The sequence below is a fragment of the Mytilus galloprovincialis genome, chromosome 12, assembly GCF_965363235.1.
Source record: "Mytilus galloprovincialis chromosome 12, xbMytGall1.hap1.1, whole genome shotgun sequence".
Taxonomy (NCBI): Eukaryota; Metazoa; Mollusca; class Bivalvia; order Mytilida; family Mytilidae; genus Mytilus; species Mytilus galloprovincialis.
Genome location: NC_134849.1, coordinates 44,335,734 through 44,352,167, shown reverse-complemented (window position 1 = coordinate 44,352,167; position 16,434 = coordinate 44,335,734). Strand labels below are relative to the sequence as shown.

General features: G+C 32.3%; 2 protein-coding genes across 2 annotated transcripts in view; one reads left to right on the top strand and one right to left on the bottom strand.

The window, feature by feature from the left end:
- The first annotated feature begins 1,459 nt into the window (after window positions 1-1,459).
- Window positions 1,460-16,434, top strand: part of LOC143053874 (glutaminase kidney isoform, mitochondrial-like) — a 40,191-nt gene continuing 25,216 nt past the window's right edge. The window contains exons 1-3 of the mRNA XM_076226664.1: window positions 1,460-1,656; window positions 2,110-2,350; window positions 3,121-3,250. Of these exons, the coding sequence (XP_076082779.1) occupies window positions 3,191-3,250 (60 nt within the window). The 5' untranslated portion in view covers window positions 1,460-1,656; window positions 2,110-2,350; window positions 3,121-3,190. The remainder of the gene's footprint in view (window positions 1,657-2,109; window positions 2,351-3,120; window positions 3,251-16,434) is intronic.
- LOC143053873 (DNA polymerase III PolC-type-like) lies at window positions 6,473-10,622 on the bottom strand. The gene is made up of 2 exons (XM_076226663.1): window positions 10,509-10,622; window positions 6,473-9,359 (listed from the first exon to the last, which is right to left on the bottom strand). The coding sequence occupies exons 1-2, from the start codon at window positions 10,509-10,511 to the stop codon at window positions 8,307-8,309; spliced, it is 1,056 nt and encodes a 351-aa protein (XP_076082778.1). The 5' UTR covers window positions 10,512-10,622; the 3' UTR covers window positions 6,473-8,306.

Here is a 16,434-nt window from a genome sequence, read left to right as displayed (position 1 = left end):
TTCAGTAGTAAAATTGTCATAACAGAACAGTTTTCCCAGATTGGGATTTAGCGCCTTTGAAATGGTGTTGAGTGTGAACCATTGTTGTATTTTATGTGATTTTTATTAGTTTTTTGCTTCACACTCTCACATATATATAGTGTACAGATATGTTAAATAGAGTGAACGGATATTAGAGCGGTGTAATGACCCTGATATTATGAAAATTTTGGTGATAATAGCTATTACAGTAGTAAAATAGTTAAATGCATCCTTATATAGAGGCACTATATATGTGGGTTTTTTTTGACAAGAGTCAAATTATTTATGATCATGTACATCCTTCCCAGTTTTGGGATTATAGACCTATAGTATTTAGTCGGTTGTAAATTATGTATAAAGATATACATGTACATGTTAGTTAGTTTCATTTGGAAATTCAGGGTGGTATTAATGAACTTGTCATTTAGACATTGAGATAGTTTTATATTATAAAGTATGATTATTTGTCAGTTCAGTTTTAAACAGTCGATACATGTACATGCATGTGAACATTACACAGAGTCAGGGATTTTAGACGTGTTGAGCAGGCAGTTTACCGTCTTGTAGTGAGACCCGTGTCCAGGACTGTATAAGTTATAATAGCATATGGCTATGGTCGACGTGGAGTTCGGCTTTAATATGTCCTGAAGAACCTGTTGAGGTTGGCACCCTGTGGCAACTCTGGTGTGTAAATTGTTGGGAGTTTGGTACTCCATAGATAAGATAGCTGTTCAGAGCTCGATTTTCATGTTTATTTTTACATGGGTAATTAAATATTTATTTTTTTTCTTGGGAAAGATTTAAGTTTTTTCAATTTTCCCCTTATCCAGGATTAAGGGGGGTGGATAGTTTACATACCCTGTGTAAAGGTTAATTAGTAAAAGACGCTGCCAGTCTTACCCTTGGGAATTTTAGTAATATTATACAGTCGTTTTTGTCGGAACTGTAGTTCCTCCTTTTTAAGATGGAGGGGGGTGTAGTGTAATTGCCCCGGAGTTCTAGGGGGTTTCCCAAACCTGTAGCGAGGGTACTGGTATATCACCGAGGGATCCGAAGGGACACATGACATGACGTAACAGTTGGGTACTTCCAGCCTCTTCCTCGATGACATCGCTCTCTGACCACGGAACGAGCAAGGCAATGCGCCTGATATCTGGGACTAGACGAGGTTAGCTGGGACTGACACCTTGTAGGAAGGTAAGGGCACTCTAACACTAAGCATAGCTTGTATCAACCCCTCGGGTAACCATAGAGCTCAGCGAGACAGGCCAAATAACACTTTACGACCATCGAAAGTTTTTGGGTCCACGTGTATTTGTTGACAACTTCGAAATTTTTTTTACTTATCAACCAATTAAAATGCCGTATTTGTACACACCTCCAAAATTATGAGTAGTTTCCCTTGCCATCTAACAACATTTTCTAGACGATGGCAAACTTCCAGACTGCAAGAAAGCCAGTCTACTTCCTGTTGAAATATTAACAGAAGACATTTTTGTCTAAAATTAATTTACATGTGGAAAAACTTGCTTATATGTTAGTTTGTACAGGTGCTTGCAGAAAAATCTTGCCTTTGTTTATGTAAAAGACAGATTTAATCGGGTACCACGATTTCCCGAGAAATACGAGAAAAACGTAATATCCCAAAAACAAACTGATATATCCCGAGAAAAAGATTTTTAATGGTGTCATAGGTGTTGTACTGATTAAATTAGTGTAACAGCATACAATAATAAGGTTTAAGGGCTAGGCGATCATATTTAATAAAAGTACACGCAATCTTCATAAAATCGATTTTTATATCTAGTCCAAATAATTATGACGTTTGGCAAGGCTATTTTGATTTTTTTCGCGTCCCAGAAAAAAATTAAAATAGCCTTGCCAGACGTCATAATTATTTGGACTATCTTGTATCATGTTATAATATCCATCGAATGGCAGGACCGAATAACAGGACTAAATGAAAAATGCTAATAACTTTTTCATTTCTCAAAGGATTTATCTAAAATTTGAAATATAGTAAGATTTTATCATTTTATATATCGATGTAAGAAGAAATAAATAGATTTCTTTTTTTTAAAACGTCAGAAAACATGACATATTGCACACTGAAATGAGTCAAGGAGTCAATTCTTTGATCATCAATGGCTATATATACATATCGGAAGGTCAGTGTCCTGAAACATAACAACATATCTTACAAAGTACCATGAAATCGTTTAAAACCAGAGTCACCACGGATTCAGCTGATGGTCTGATTATTGTCAAAACACAGAACTAGCACAACCATGAGGCAGTTGAATGAAAGACAAAGGCTAAAGAACTAGAGGTACGGTCAAGGAAAAAGTCTGGAGATGTATCTTGTTGACCTTCTTCCACCTCCCCATGGTGAGCAGGGGACAACAGTTATATACATGATATAATTGACAATTCCTTACATTTATACAAGTGGCCAACGGAAGAGGTCTATAATGATAAATGAAAAATAACATGACTTGGATGGAGAGTTGTCTCATTGGCAATCATACCACATCTTCTTTTATCTATTCACCTGTAATTTACATGTTAAAAATTTGGCGCAAATGAAATGCAGATCGGCGCAAATGCAAAACGCCGCCTGAAATTTATACTCCGACTTCATTTCAACATTCTATACCATGTGACACAAATTCAGAATCAGATTCATCCCAAATCAACTTCCTGTTTACCAAATACTTACATGTCATAAAAAAAAACCCAGAATATGGTGTATTCATCAAAACAAAGGATTATGGGATATCCATCCATGACACAAATAAATCAGTACATGCACATCAATAAACACACAAAAAACAAAGCAACAATTTTATTGCTGTTCTTCATCTCAACGTCACATGTATTAGACTGACACATACAGGCCATGCGTACAATTTTTGTCACACTTTTTTTAGGGAAAATATACAAATAAGAGCTTCCTCAAATTTCTTATTGAGCTTGATGCGATTATGTTTTATTTTGTGATTTGATTCCTCTTTAACTTCCTGTTTAAAGAATACTAAAAGGGGGTATCATTAGTTAACAATTTCAACAATAGCTTCCAATTCTACTTGTTTATTTCAGTTGTATAGCAGATAATATAGTCTTGATAGCCGAAGCCTTCCACAACAATTTTATCATACCAGATTTCCCTATGGTTAGACAACAAGTAGATGATCTTTATTGGAAAGCTAAGAGTAACAGTGCTGGCAGGGTAAGGTTCTTTATTGGAAAGCTAAGAGTAATAGTGCTGGCAGGGTAAGGTTCTTTATTGGAAAGCTAAGAGTAATAGTGCTGGCAGGGTAAGGTTCTTTATTGGAAAGCTAAGAGTAATAGTACTGGCAGGGTAAGGTTCTTTATTGGAAAGCTAAGGGTAATAGTGCTGGCAAGGTAAGGTTCTTTATTGGAAAGCTAAGAGTAATAGTGCTGGCAGGGTAAGGTTCTTTATTGGAAAGCTAAAAGTAATAGTGCTGGCAGGGTAAGGTTCTTTATTGGAAAGCTAAGAGTAATAGTGCTGGCAGGGTAAGGTTCTTCATTGGAAAACTAAGAGTATTAGTGCTGGCAGGGTAAGGTTCTTTATTGGAATGCTAAGAGTAATAATGCTGGCAGGGTAAGGTTCTTCATTGGAAAACTAAGAGTAATAGTGCTGTCAGGGTAAGGTTCTTTACTGGAAAGCTAAGAGTAATAGTGCTGGCAGGGTAAGATTATATTGACAAGATGTGAATTTTGCATGTTTTTTGCGGACATTGATGTTTGTCTGATAAGGGTGTTGTGTTCGGCTTAACTTGGGTATTCCAATAATCAAATATGATACTTCACTGGGGTACTGAAAACAATCCAAGAAAAACATATTGAAATATAGATGTTTATTAATTAAAAACAAATCAGTAGGTTATATATGCAAATACAATACAAAGGCTGTAAATTAAAATCACAGATTTATAAAAACCATCAATGACATTCATAAACATACACATTCGTAAGGGAGAGAAGTAAAATATAGACAGAAAGTCACAGGACATAAAGTCAGAAATTATTTGTTGACAATTATTTGAATAAATACAAGATGATGTTGAAATATTTTCTTTTTATTATATATATATATATTCATTTTTAAGTATAGTACATTGTTCATGAGCCTCGATAAATGAAAAATTGTTTAATTTTAATCATTCAAATGGCACCAAGACACATTGACACATTGTTTTCATAACAATTATTTGATCATTAATTATATTTATTGAATAAATTTTAATTACAGATTTGCTTTATATAAAATAGTTCAAGAACAAATTTAAATTGCTCTTTTTAGAATTAGTGCTTTCTGATTCAAAGAAAAATAATCTCAAAACTGAATTGTGACTTTTTGTCCCTGTGACTTTTTGTCCGTTACTTTTTTGTCTGTGATTTTTTGTCTTGTCTGTGATTTTTTGTCTTGTTACTTCTGTTCTACATTCAAAAATACATATCAATAGCTTTATTATTTATTCATGAAACTCAATCAATCAACATTAAGACGTAATGCCTACTACTGAATAAAGCAACAAAGTGAAATTCATAAAAACATATGTATACTTATGCTTACCAAATAAAATATAAGTTTTCTGTCTAACTGGATGGTATTCAAAAATTCTGAACATATCTACTTTACTTTTCGTCATGTCAAGACCATTATATTTAACATGCATTTTTTAGCTCACCTGGCCCACTGGGCCAAGTGAGCTTTTCTCATCACTTGGCGTCCGGCATCCGTCGTCCGTCGTCGTCCGGCGTTAGCTTTTACAAAAATCTTCTCCTCTGAAACTACTGGGCCAAATTTAACCAAACTTGGCCACAATCATCCTTGGGGTATCTAGTTGAAAAAATGTGTGGCTTGACCCGGTCAACCAACCAAGATGGCCGCCATGGCTAAAAATAGAACATAGGGGTAAAATGCAGTTTTTGGCTTATAACTCAAAAACCAAAGCATTTAGAGCAAATCTGACAGGGGTAATATTGTTCATCAGGTCAGGATCTATCTGCCCTGAAATTTTCAGATGAATCGGACATTCCGTTGTTGAGTTGCTGCCCCTGAATTGGCAATTTTAAGGAAATTTTACTGTTTTTTGGCTATTATCTCGAATATTATTATAGATAGAGATAAACTGTAAACAGCAATAATGTTTAGCAAAGTAAGATCTACAAATAAGTCACCATGACCAAAATGGTCAGTTGACCACTTTAGGAGTTATTGCCCTTTATAGTCAATTTTTAACCATTTTTGGGATACGATTGCTTTCAAGCAATCTGTAGACTTTTACCGTTGACTCGGGGATGCATTCCCTCACGTCAACCGTTTTATTCTAAACATTCAGGAACATCTCAGATTCTTATGATTGTCTTGCTTTAAAAGGTAAAAACAAGCAAAAGGATTGAACATAAACAACTTTCCTGTAATGTTCTTCTCATAATCTTCATGTTTGATATTTCCCTTGACTTATATGCGTGTTTTTAACAACACGGAAAATCATAATTAAGCAGTATTTATATTTAGTGTTTTTATAAATATAGAAATACGTCAGAGGGAATTCCCCAGTTTTGATAAATGCGAGAGTTCTCTAAATTCCGATAATTCTATTTCTGTCATATAAGAACTGAGGTGGAGTTTTTCTATATTTTACTGTTATGATACTGATATTTGATACTGTACTCTCATAAAGAACTGTAGAACAATTCATCATATCATTTAAATAAACGTTTTTGTTCCAAATCGCAAGTCGCTGGTTTGTTTATGTATGAATGCGCATGCGTATAGTTTGATTGATTTAAAGGGGTATCAGATTGAGTGGTTGCTCTGGATTCCCCGCTTCATTGATTAATTTGAAACTCATGGGATTATTTCTATGTCTGTCTGCTATTGAGGGTTATTGTTGTTGCATAATTTAAAATCGTATGCATCATTTAAATTATAAAAATAAATGTCCATATCGTAACGGGTTTACCTATAACACCCCTTTAGCCGAAATGGAGTCTTCCATATTATCGAGTTGTCTCCCTTCCGGAAGTATTTTCAGTCAAAATTGAAATACAGTACGACTATACAAAAAAAAAATAACTCGTTAGATGTCGATAAACGTCGTATTATATTAAGAACGATCTCAATTTAAGGTGAATCCCTACAGTAATAACAAATTTTTTTTCACCGTTGAATTCTTCTTAATTTTTGCATACATATACTATGCAATGGCCTCTATAAGAATTTGAGTTAAAAATAGTATGTCACCAGACTCGTTTCCATGGTAACGGTCACCAAAGTTGGTACATCACATGTATGAGTAAATACATACCTGTAATGAAAATTCTGGATTTTTTTCAAGCCTTTGAAAGTAATTTGAAAGGTTTGTTCTTCATTTATCACAAAAATAATGTTTAAAATGTAAAAAAAAAACACAAATAATGGCAGTTTTATACATATTTATTAAATCTGGAGCTAATTTTATCAACACAGCTGCACACATAAAAACCCAAATTTTGTGATTTTTTCTCATTTTTCATAAATTTCCAAAAAATTGGTCCGTTGAATTTTTTTTAAAATTTGACGTAATATGGTCTCAATAATAAGCTTTAAAAAAAAATTAAAAAAAAATAGGGTCACCAGATTAAATTTTGACCTAAAAACTTTTTTGTTACCCCTGCCAACACAGTAATCACAAGCAATTCTTTGTATATCTTTCAAAAATGTGTGTAAAAAAATAAGAATATGTTGCTATATCTTTGGTATAAACTACTGGCATTAATGAAGTTTCACATGAGAATAAAATAAATGCTAATTTTTGTTGCTATGAACAACGGTAACCATGGCAACAGGGCAAGAAGTAGGAAAATTCATATTTTACATTGTTTTGAAGTGCAAGTATCACATCTACCAGACATAAAGAGATCAAATTCAATTATTTTAGAGCTACAACATATGGCTTCTATGTAATTATCAAGGAATATCATGATATTATTGCTTTTACAAAGTGTTTCTATAGTAAAAATTTAGCAGGAAAAAAAAATACTCAGCAGTTCCAGGCAAAATTCATTATATTTCTTAGACAGTAACAATTCATAGGTATGATTTTTGCTGTTGAACAGATTAAAAAATATCAAGACTTTTTTCACCTTGTCGTTAATTAACAATTTGAGGATGTTTGCTTGTCATGTTTTGGAATTTTTGTCAGATTTTTGGAGTCCTCTGGTTTTATCCATTTGAATGCCTTCAAATTTTTTGCCTGTTTAAACTCCAATTTTTCTTTTTATAAATCTTTTACATACATATATAATTATAAGCCATTTGTAAAAGTCTTCTAAAATTTCATTTATCTTTTAATAGTTTTTGAGAACTTTAACTTGTCAATGATCAAGCTATGAAAAATCAAGAGAGAACATTTTCCCGCCAAAATTTCAATGGCTATATATATAAGCTAGTATCTCGAAAGTAAGCACATTGACTTCTATATATTTTTTGCATCCTTTATTAATCCCCTATCAATATATACTAGTTTTATGATAAGCTATTTATTTTGGAACTGAGTAGATAACTTCCTTAAGTATGAAACAGCATACACATTAGTTGCCATGATAACAAAGTGATAAGCAATAATTTATGAAATTATATTTTTTCAAAAGTTTTTTTTAACTTTCTTTGTTTTCAATGTGTATAGACACTTACATTTAAATATATGTATATTTAATTCCTCTATTTCATTTAAATTCTGATTGATAGTCGGAGCAAAATTAGAGTTTTCTTCATTTCCTGTCAAAATTGTCCATCCCTACATCAAAATTCCAACCAATCAATACTATTATTCTCATAAATCAGATAAGAAGAATAAAGATAATAGGTGCTGTGTTTTTATTAAATATGAAATCTTAGAGGAAAAAAAACCAAAAGATAGGAATCATATGAAGGAAAGGATATGATGGGTATGACTTTGACATAAAAAGGTAATATACATGTACATAAGACAGAAGTTGCAATAAGGAACAACTCTTTGATTGCTGTTCTTTATCTTAAAAGTTGCAGTGAGATGCACAACAGTAAGAAAACATTTTAAACTTGCCACCAAGTTTGGTTCTAATTAGCCCATTTGTTCTGAAAAAAATATTTTAAAATGTCTTTCACATCTAGAGGTCCTATGTTAAACTATAAACATGATAAAAGGACAAAAAATGCCAACTGATGTGAAATGCAGGTGAACTAAAAATAAATAACATGTATATTATCCATGTATATTGTTCCATAAAAATTATTCTTCACAACCTGACAAATGCCCAATAATGGAACTCGCATATCTATTGTTTACATTGTTATCTGTAAAAATGAGTTTGATGCCATTTACATCTCTAGAATTTGCAAGTTTTAAATGTGTAACATTAATACCACTTCTTGCTAATTTAATGCAAACTGTTGCATTAATAATTTTTTTATCAACTAAGGGTTTTAAAGACAGTTTACAAGAGTTAAAATTCACATGATGTAAATCATCTTCTTCACAACTGCTTTGTAGTTTTTGACTAAAAAGTTCACTAAGAGATAAAACATCATCTTTTGCGTTATGTGCAGCATATTCAATTCCTAGGACCTTCTTTACCAGGGTTTGTTGTTTGTAGTTGTCTACATCTGCTTTTGGAAATACTCTCTTGGACAGCTTAAGAGTGTCAATGAAGCCTTTCACAGAGGCTGTAAAGGCAGAAAACATATTAAATTCTTTCAGTCTATTTTCTAGAACCATCATGTCAAAGTTGGTGATGTTATGTCCGACAAGAATAGGCAGTTCATTCAATTTTAAAAAATCTAAAAAATCTAGCAACCCTTGTTGAATAGTGCACGTTTCTACTTCTCTACCATTCAAATACATCTTGTTAGTGGCATGACAAAATGCAATACCAGTTATTTTACTTGCTTCATTGGAAATGTCACATCTTGGCATAATATATCTCTGGAAAAGATTTAGTCCACTGGCAGCTGCCAACTGAGTTATGTCACTGTTCCTGGAAAGACTTGTTGTTTCCAAATCAAAAACTACATATTTATCTGTATTACTAAGAATAAGAGAAGAAGGAATTTGCTGAATAATATCACAAGCATTTTCATTTACTTCTACTTCTTGATGGTATGTTGTTCCTTCTTTTACACTAGAACTCCGTTGGGCCTTCTTTCTGTTCTTTTTCTTTTCAATTCTTCTCTTTTTAAACGTTTGCGTTTTCTGATTTTCCCTCTGCCTCTCCAATTTCTTGTTCATAGTTTCTCCAACTTTCATTGTAAATTGGCCTGGGGACAGTTCTGAAGCTTCATTCACCTGAAAGTATGATTTATTTATGAAATATTGTAATGTATATTCATGTTATAGTGTAGAATTAAGGAATCACAGTTCTGTAGTTGAAGAGTTGCCACTGTCAATTGTAGATTTGACGGTCGCATATGCAGTTTTAAATGGTGGGTCCCTCCTTAGTTACGCCTGGTCAACTGTGGATTTGACTGCAACTTTTAACCAATGAAAAAAATTGTTACATCCATATTGCATAAGAATTATGCATTTGCCAGGATGAAGACTTTACTATGCTCTTTTCAAAAAAATAATAAAAAGGATAGGTCGCATTGCTATTTTTCAAGCTATGAGTTGTTGAAAATTGCCTAAATTTGCTAAGTGATCATGAAAAAACACATTTTTGTGCATAAAAAGAAATCTATGTGATGGAATTTTGAAATAAAATGTGAGAAGTTTTTATAATATGTTTTAGGAAAATAAAAATAAACAATGGTGTCAAGGACCTTTCTTGCTACACAATATTAAAAAAAATCCCTAATATTCAAGTATACTTTGTACTATAAGAGTAAAACATCAATTGAAGCAGATTATATATCCAACTACCAAAGGCACTCTGTATCATAAAAAATGTTTAACCTAATATGACAAGGTTTTTTACAACTTAATTGCAACAATAATTTCAACTGCTGAGTACAAAATTTTGTATTGCTTCAGCATATAATGTACATCCATGTAAGTGATTGTTTTAATGTACATTGGAATTTTAGAATGAAATATTAGTGAAAAATATGAGCATTGATCAGGAATTGGACTCCAATACAAATGCAAATTAGAAAAACATATTCAATAGCTGTGACCTTGACCTTTTAACTTAAATTAATACAGTTCAACTGTTCTTTTCTGCATCTGAGTACATGTTTACATGATCCTCAAACTTATAGATACTGAGATATGAACTTTGATATTTAAACCTTAAACAGCTAAGGACACCAACCGGCTAAATGATTTCTAAGGGTACTCCACTAGTTTGTTTATACTTAGTCGAGGCAAACAAAAACTACTAAGTGTATGTCCATAAACAAATGTGTGTCAGCAAAACACCCTTATCAGAATAATATGTCTCCATATGAAATGAAGACTCAAAGAAGGTCATTAATTATTATCCTAACATGTATTTACCATTGACAACCATGTATATCCTTCATTTTTCTGTAAAACAGCTGCTGATAACCTGCTGTTGAAAGATGAGGATCCACCATAAGATCTACAATTTATGATAAATAAAAGAGTAAAATTATATAATTATAGGTTACATAATGAGTGAGGCTTTCATGTCGCTTGTTATCAACTTCGGTTTTTCATTTACAAAATAATGATCAATAATGATAGACCAGCTTCTGGAATCCTTTTTTATAGTTGTCGTTAAATAACAAGGGTTGATAGCATGCGATAGATACAAGTCTCACTAGTTGTGAAATCTATTTTTTTATTGTAAACTATCATGCTCACATACATGTATAATTTAATTTTAACGCGTCTTCTGATTGGCTGACGTTATTTTGTTATGAGCCCATGGACATAATTAAGTCATGTGACCGTGACGTCATCAACGTTTTTTCATGGTTTTCTATGGTTTAAAATGGAATTTAGAATTAAGTTATAAGAAATGATTGTAATTTTTTTTCCGTCTATTCGAAATAACATAAAATATGTGGTGCACACTGTTAAATAACCTGCTATGTGCGTTATTCAGTGTGCACCAAATTTTTTGTGTTATTTCTTCATAGACAGAAAAAATAGAACAGTCATTCCTTAAATATTTTTAGTTTTATCATTTGTAAAATGATAACTGATGTTGAAAGAATTTTGTGTTTCGATAATAATTGTCTCATTGGAAATCATTCCACTTCTTTGCAAATGTATGGCCATTCACTATTTTTTGCAGTATATACATGTATTTAAAAATATTGCATATGGTGTAGCATTATACTGTATTCATTGGATATGACAATTGTATGTTTCATAAGTTATTTCACCTATGTGAAACCTTGTTTCTATTTTTACATATATTGACGCTATTTTTCTATTCATATGTATATTGGCGGATAATATAAACTAGAGGCTCTAAAGAGCAGGTGTCGCTCACCTTGGTCTTTGTGCATATTAAACAAAGGACACAGATGGATTAATGAAAAATTGGTTTTTGGTTTTGGTGATGGTGATGTTTTTGTAGATCTTATTTTACTGAAAATTCTTGCTGCTTATAATTATCTCTATCTATAATGAACTTGGCCCAGTAGTAACAGTGGAAAATATTTAGTAAAAATTTACAAAAATTTACAAAATTTATGAAAATTGATAAATATTGACTATAAAGGGCAATAACTCCTTAAGGGGTCACTTGACAATTTTGATCATGTTGACTTATTTGTATGTCTTACTTTGATGTACCTTATTGCTGTTTACAGTTTATCTCTATCTATAATAATATTCAAGATAATAACCGAAAGCTGCCAAATTTTCTTAAAATTACCAATTCAGGGGCAGCAACCCAACAACGGGTTGCCCGATTGGTCTGGAAATTTCAGGGCAGATAGATCTTGACCTGATAAACAATTTTACCCTTTGCCAGATTTGCTCTAAATGTTTTGGTTTCAGAGATATAATCCAAAATCTACATTTTACCCCTATGTTCTATTTTTAGCCATGGCAGCCATCTTGGTTGGTTGGCCGGGTCAGACGCAAAGTGATGAGAAAAGCTCACTTGGCCCTTAAAAATGCTAAATTTAGATTTATGATATATGACATCACACATAACAACCATAGAAAAAGCACAACAGAACCACAGCAGACGAGAAGAAGTTCACAAGGGGATATCAACAGAAACATTTGGCAGCCACTCACTAACCAACCAAAGATCATGATCACAAAAAAAATGTGGTTATATGATTTTTTTTTAACATTTTTTTTTTTGGGGGGGGGGGGGTATTAATTTCTTACCTTGCTTTTGGAAATTTGCTTCCAACAATTTGATTGAAATTTTCATTGGCTTGTGTAGATCCCATATTTTGTAAACTCTCTGCTCTTCTGTTGTATTGTTGGACCAATTCCCTTAATTCACTGGTCAAGGCATCATTTGACAAGCACTTTCCACCAGGCAGGCTTTTATACCTGTAATACACCAAGAGACATGCATGTCCGTTTCACAAAGTTTAAGATATGAAGAAGGTACATTGTTGGTGAAATAAATAATATTGTAAACCTGAAAAACATATATATCATTAGGGGGAAATAACATTTTGATCTAGTCGTTTAAAAAAAGCATTTCAATTAAAAAAACAACAGACAAAGTTTTTAAAAAAATGCTTAAGAGCAATAGCTCTAAAACCAATTATCTTTACATAAAATTTCAGTGTGAATAATCAAGAAAATGTCCCTTGGTCATGTTTTGTCCATCTTTTTACCCTTATAATTTATATTTTGTAATCATTTTGTTCATTCAAATGTTACAAAATGAGCATAAGTTTTGAAGAATATGCAGGAGTAGTCCCGTCAAACTAAGATTTACCCTTAAACTAATTGCAACAGTATATGTTTTAGTTCTTATCTATAGCATTATGTCCTTTATATAAACAGAAAAAATTCCCATAAAATCTCACTTGAGGAAAACTCGAAATCAGCATTTTTTAAATTTTAATTTCCATAGACATTTGAAGGGGAGATAACTCTTGCAAAACTGAGTTTTTTTTGGTCAGTTTTTGGTTGTTTTTCTTGAAATTTATGTAAAGTATGATACTTTGATGGGGTTGTAAGTTTGTATTTGACAAAATTATATAATCTTCTGCTCATGAAATGTACAAAACTGAAGTGTTATGGGTAGTTTTATTTTTTTCATGCACTTTTCATTAAAGAAATTGCAAATTTGAAGCTTTGTGACCATTTTGAAAAAATAATGTGAAAATTTGGTATTGAATATATCTGTATATTATATTTTTTCAGCAACTTACTTATCTAAAGAAACTTTAAACCACAAAAAGAAGAATAAATACTTAATTATTTTTATTAAATTTGAGATTCTTTACCTTGACATGTTGAAAAATTCAATAAATGGTCAACTAATTAATTACGAAATCTAGATTATAGCTTGATAAAAGATATGAAAACACCTTAAGATTTGTTTCTTATACTCTAAAGACAACTAAAAAATCAAAAATCAATACAATCTAATGAATAGAAGCGGTAAATTTATAATTTTGTATCAATTTTTATTTTCTGCTTTTTTTGCAAGAGTTATCTCTCTTTTCAATGCAAATCTCCATAAATGAAAATATTCAAAATATTCTGGTGAAGGGTTTCAGAGAAGTAGAAGAGTTATAGTGCACATACTTCCAGTCAGGAAAAGTGTTCATTGAAAGAATGCAAAATTTTGATGATAATTAGAAATAGCATTATGTTAATCACATTAGTTAAATAAAAAGTTTCTTACTTAAAATTTACAGGGTCATCTTTGTAGGTACACCATTCAATATCTGTGCATAGAGAGTGGTCTCCTGAAACATGGGGAACTAATCTGTGTAAACCCTTTCTCAAATCATCTGTTGATCCTTCATTCTCCTTGATGGCATACATGAAACATCTGACAAGATAAGGGATGACATCAGGATGTTTCAGTTCCTTGTACTTCTTTGAAAGCTCGTATAATTTTTTAGAGAATCCCTTTTTTACGTGGTTTTGATCATCTTTCTTTTCTAGGTCTTCAAAGTGGACTTTGAGCCTTGAGGTGGTAGTGGAATCATTATCTGCATGAAGAACCTTTATTTGGCACCCTGAGTCATTTAGTTTGTGTGTCATTTCCACAGCCATGTCTGGTTCCATTCCTTTGCTGGTACCCTTCCAATTTCGGCAACAATCATGAGCAGAGACAGTTTCCTTTCTCTCCTCATGAACCTCACAAACTCTGCAGCTTCTACTTCTGTATGCATAGTCCATTACCTTGCCTGTTTTTAAGCCTATCATACTAGCATGTCCATCAAATAAAAATATAACAGAGAATAAGAACTTTTCTTAATTTATTAATGGAATGAAGTTTTGACAACAGTGTTAAATAAATTCACCTTCATTCAGTTTTTTTTAATGTGAACCCTACCTGACAGACATATACAAGTTGCAAGGAACTCATATACACAAAAAATAATCTTGATTTGTATTGTGTTTTAATAAGCATTTGTACAAGTTTCATAGGGTTTGGTACTGTTACTAGACAAACTAAAGTTACAGAATGGAAACAAAACATTCAGCAATATTTTTCATAATCAAAGTTGCAAAACTCTAGAACAGTTAAAGTGACACCCTAAAAATTCATAATTGATCTGTATTTTGTGGTAAAAAGTATTGTGTATCAATTTCATAGCAGTTGAGCTAACTAAAGTTAGTTAACATGTTTAACCATGTTTAACATGTTTAACCCCGCCACATTATTTATGTATGTGCCTGTCCAAAGTCAGGAGCCTGTAATTCAGTGGTTGTCGTTTGTTTGATGTGTTACATATTTGTTTTTCGTTCATTTTTTTACATAAATAAGGCCGTTAGTTTTCTCGTTTGAATTGTTTTACATTGTCTTATCGGGCCTATTATAGCTGACTATGCGGTATGGGCTTTGCTCATTGTTGAAGGCCGTACGGTGACCTATAGTTGTTAATGTCTGTGTCATTTTGGTCTTTTGTGGATAGTTGTCTCATTGGCAATCATACCACATCTTTTTTTTATATTAGAGAATGGGAACAAAAAATTGAAACTAATTTTCTTATGTAAAGGAGTAAATATGAAACCACACATTTTTGTGATTATCGAACATAAATAAGAAACCATACATATATGTGATTTACAAGCATAACTGTATGAAACTACACATATATATATGTGATCCGCTAGCATAAATATGAAACCACACATTTATGTGATTTCCAAGCATGTGATGTACAAGCATATAAATGAAACCACATATATATGTTATATCCAAGCATAAATATGAAGCGACACATAAATGTGTATGTGATCAGATCCCTTAGCATAAATATGAAATCACACATAAATATGATCCCATAGCATAACTAGAGGCTCTAAAGAGCCTGTGTCGCTCACCTTGGTCTATGTGAATATTAAACAATGGACACAGATGGATTCATGACAAAATTGTGTTTTGGTGATGGTGATGTGTTTGTAGATCTTACTTTACTAAACATTCTTGCTGCTTACAATTATCTCTATCTATAACAGTACTTTCTGTGGAAAATGTTATTGAAAATCTTCAAATTTTAAGAAATTGTTAAAAATTGACTATGAAGGGCAATAACTCCTTAGGGGGTCAATTGACTATTTTGGTCATACTGACTTATTTTTAGTTCTTACTTTGCTGTACATTATTGTTGTTTACAGTTTATCTCTATCTATAATAATATTCAAGATAATAACAAAAAAACAGCAAAATTTCCTCAAAATTACCAATTCAGGGACAGCAACCTAACAACCGATTATCCGATTCATCTGAAAATTCCAGGGCAGATAGATCTTGACCTGATCAACAATTTTACTTCCTGTCAGATTTGCTCTTAAAGCTTTGGTTTTTGAGTTATAAGCCAAAAACTGCATTTTACCCCTATGTTCTATTTTAAGCCATGGCGGCCATCTTGGTTGGTTGGCCGAGTTACCGGACACATTTTTTAACTAGATACCCCAATGATGATTATGGCTAAGTTTGGTTAAATTTGGCCCAGTAGTTTCAGAGGAGAAGATTTTTCTAAAAGATTACTAAGATTTACGAAAAATGGTTAAAAATTGACTATAAAGGGCAATAACTCCTAAAGTGGTCAACTGACCATTTTGGTCATGTTGACTTGTTTGTAGATCTTACTTTGCTGAACATTATTGCTGTTTACAGTTTATCTCTATCTATAATAATGTTCAAGATAATAACCAAAAACAGCAAAATTTCCTTAAAATTACCATTTATGGGGCAGCAACCCAACAACGGGAATGTCCGATTCATCTGAAAATTTCAGGGCAGATAAATTTTGACCTGATAAACAAGTTTACCACTGTCAGATTT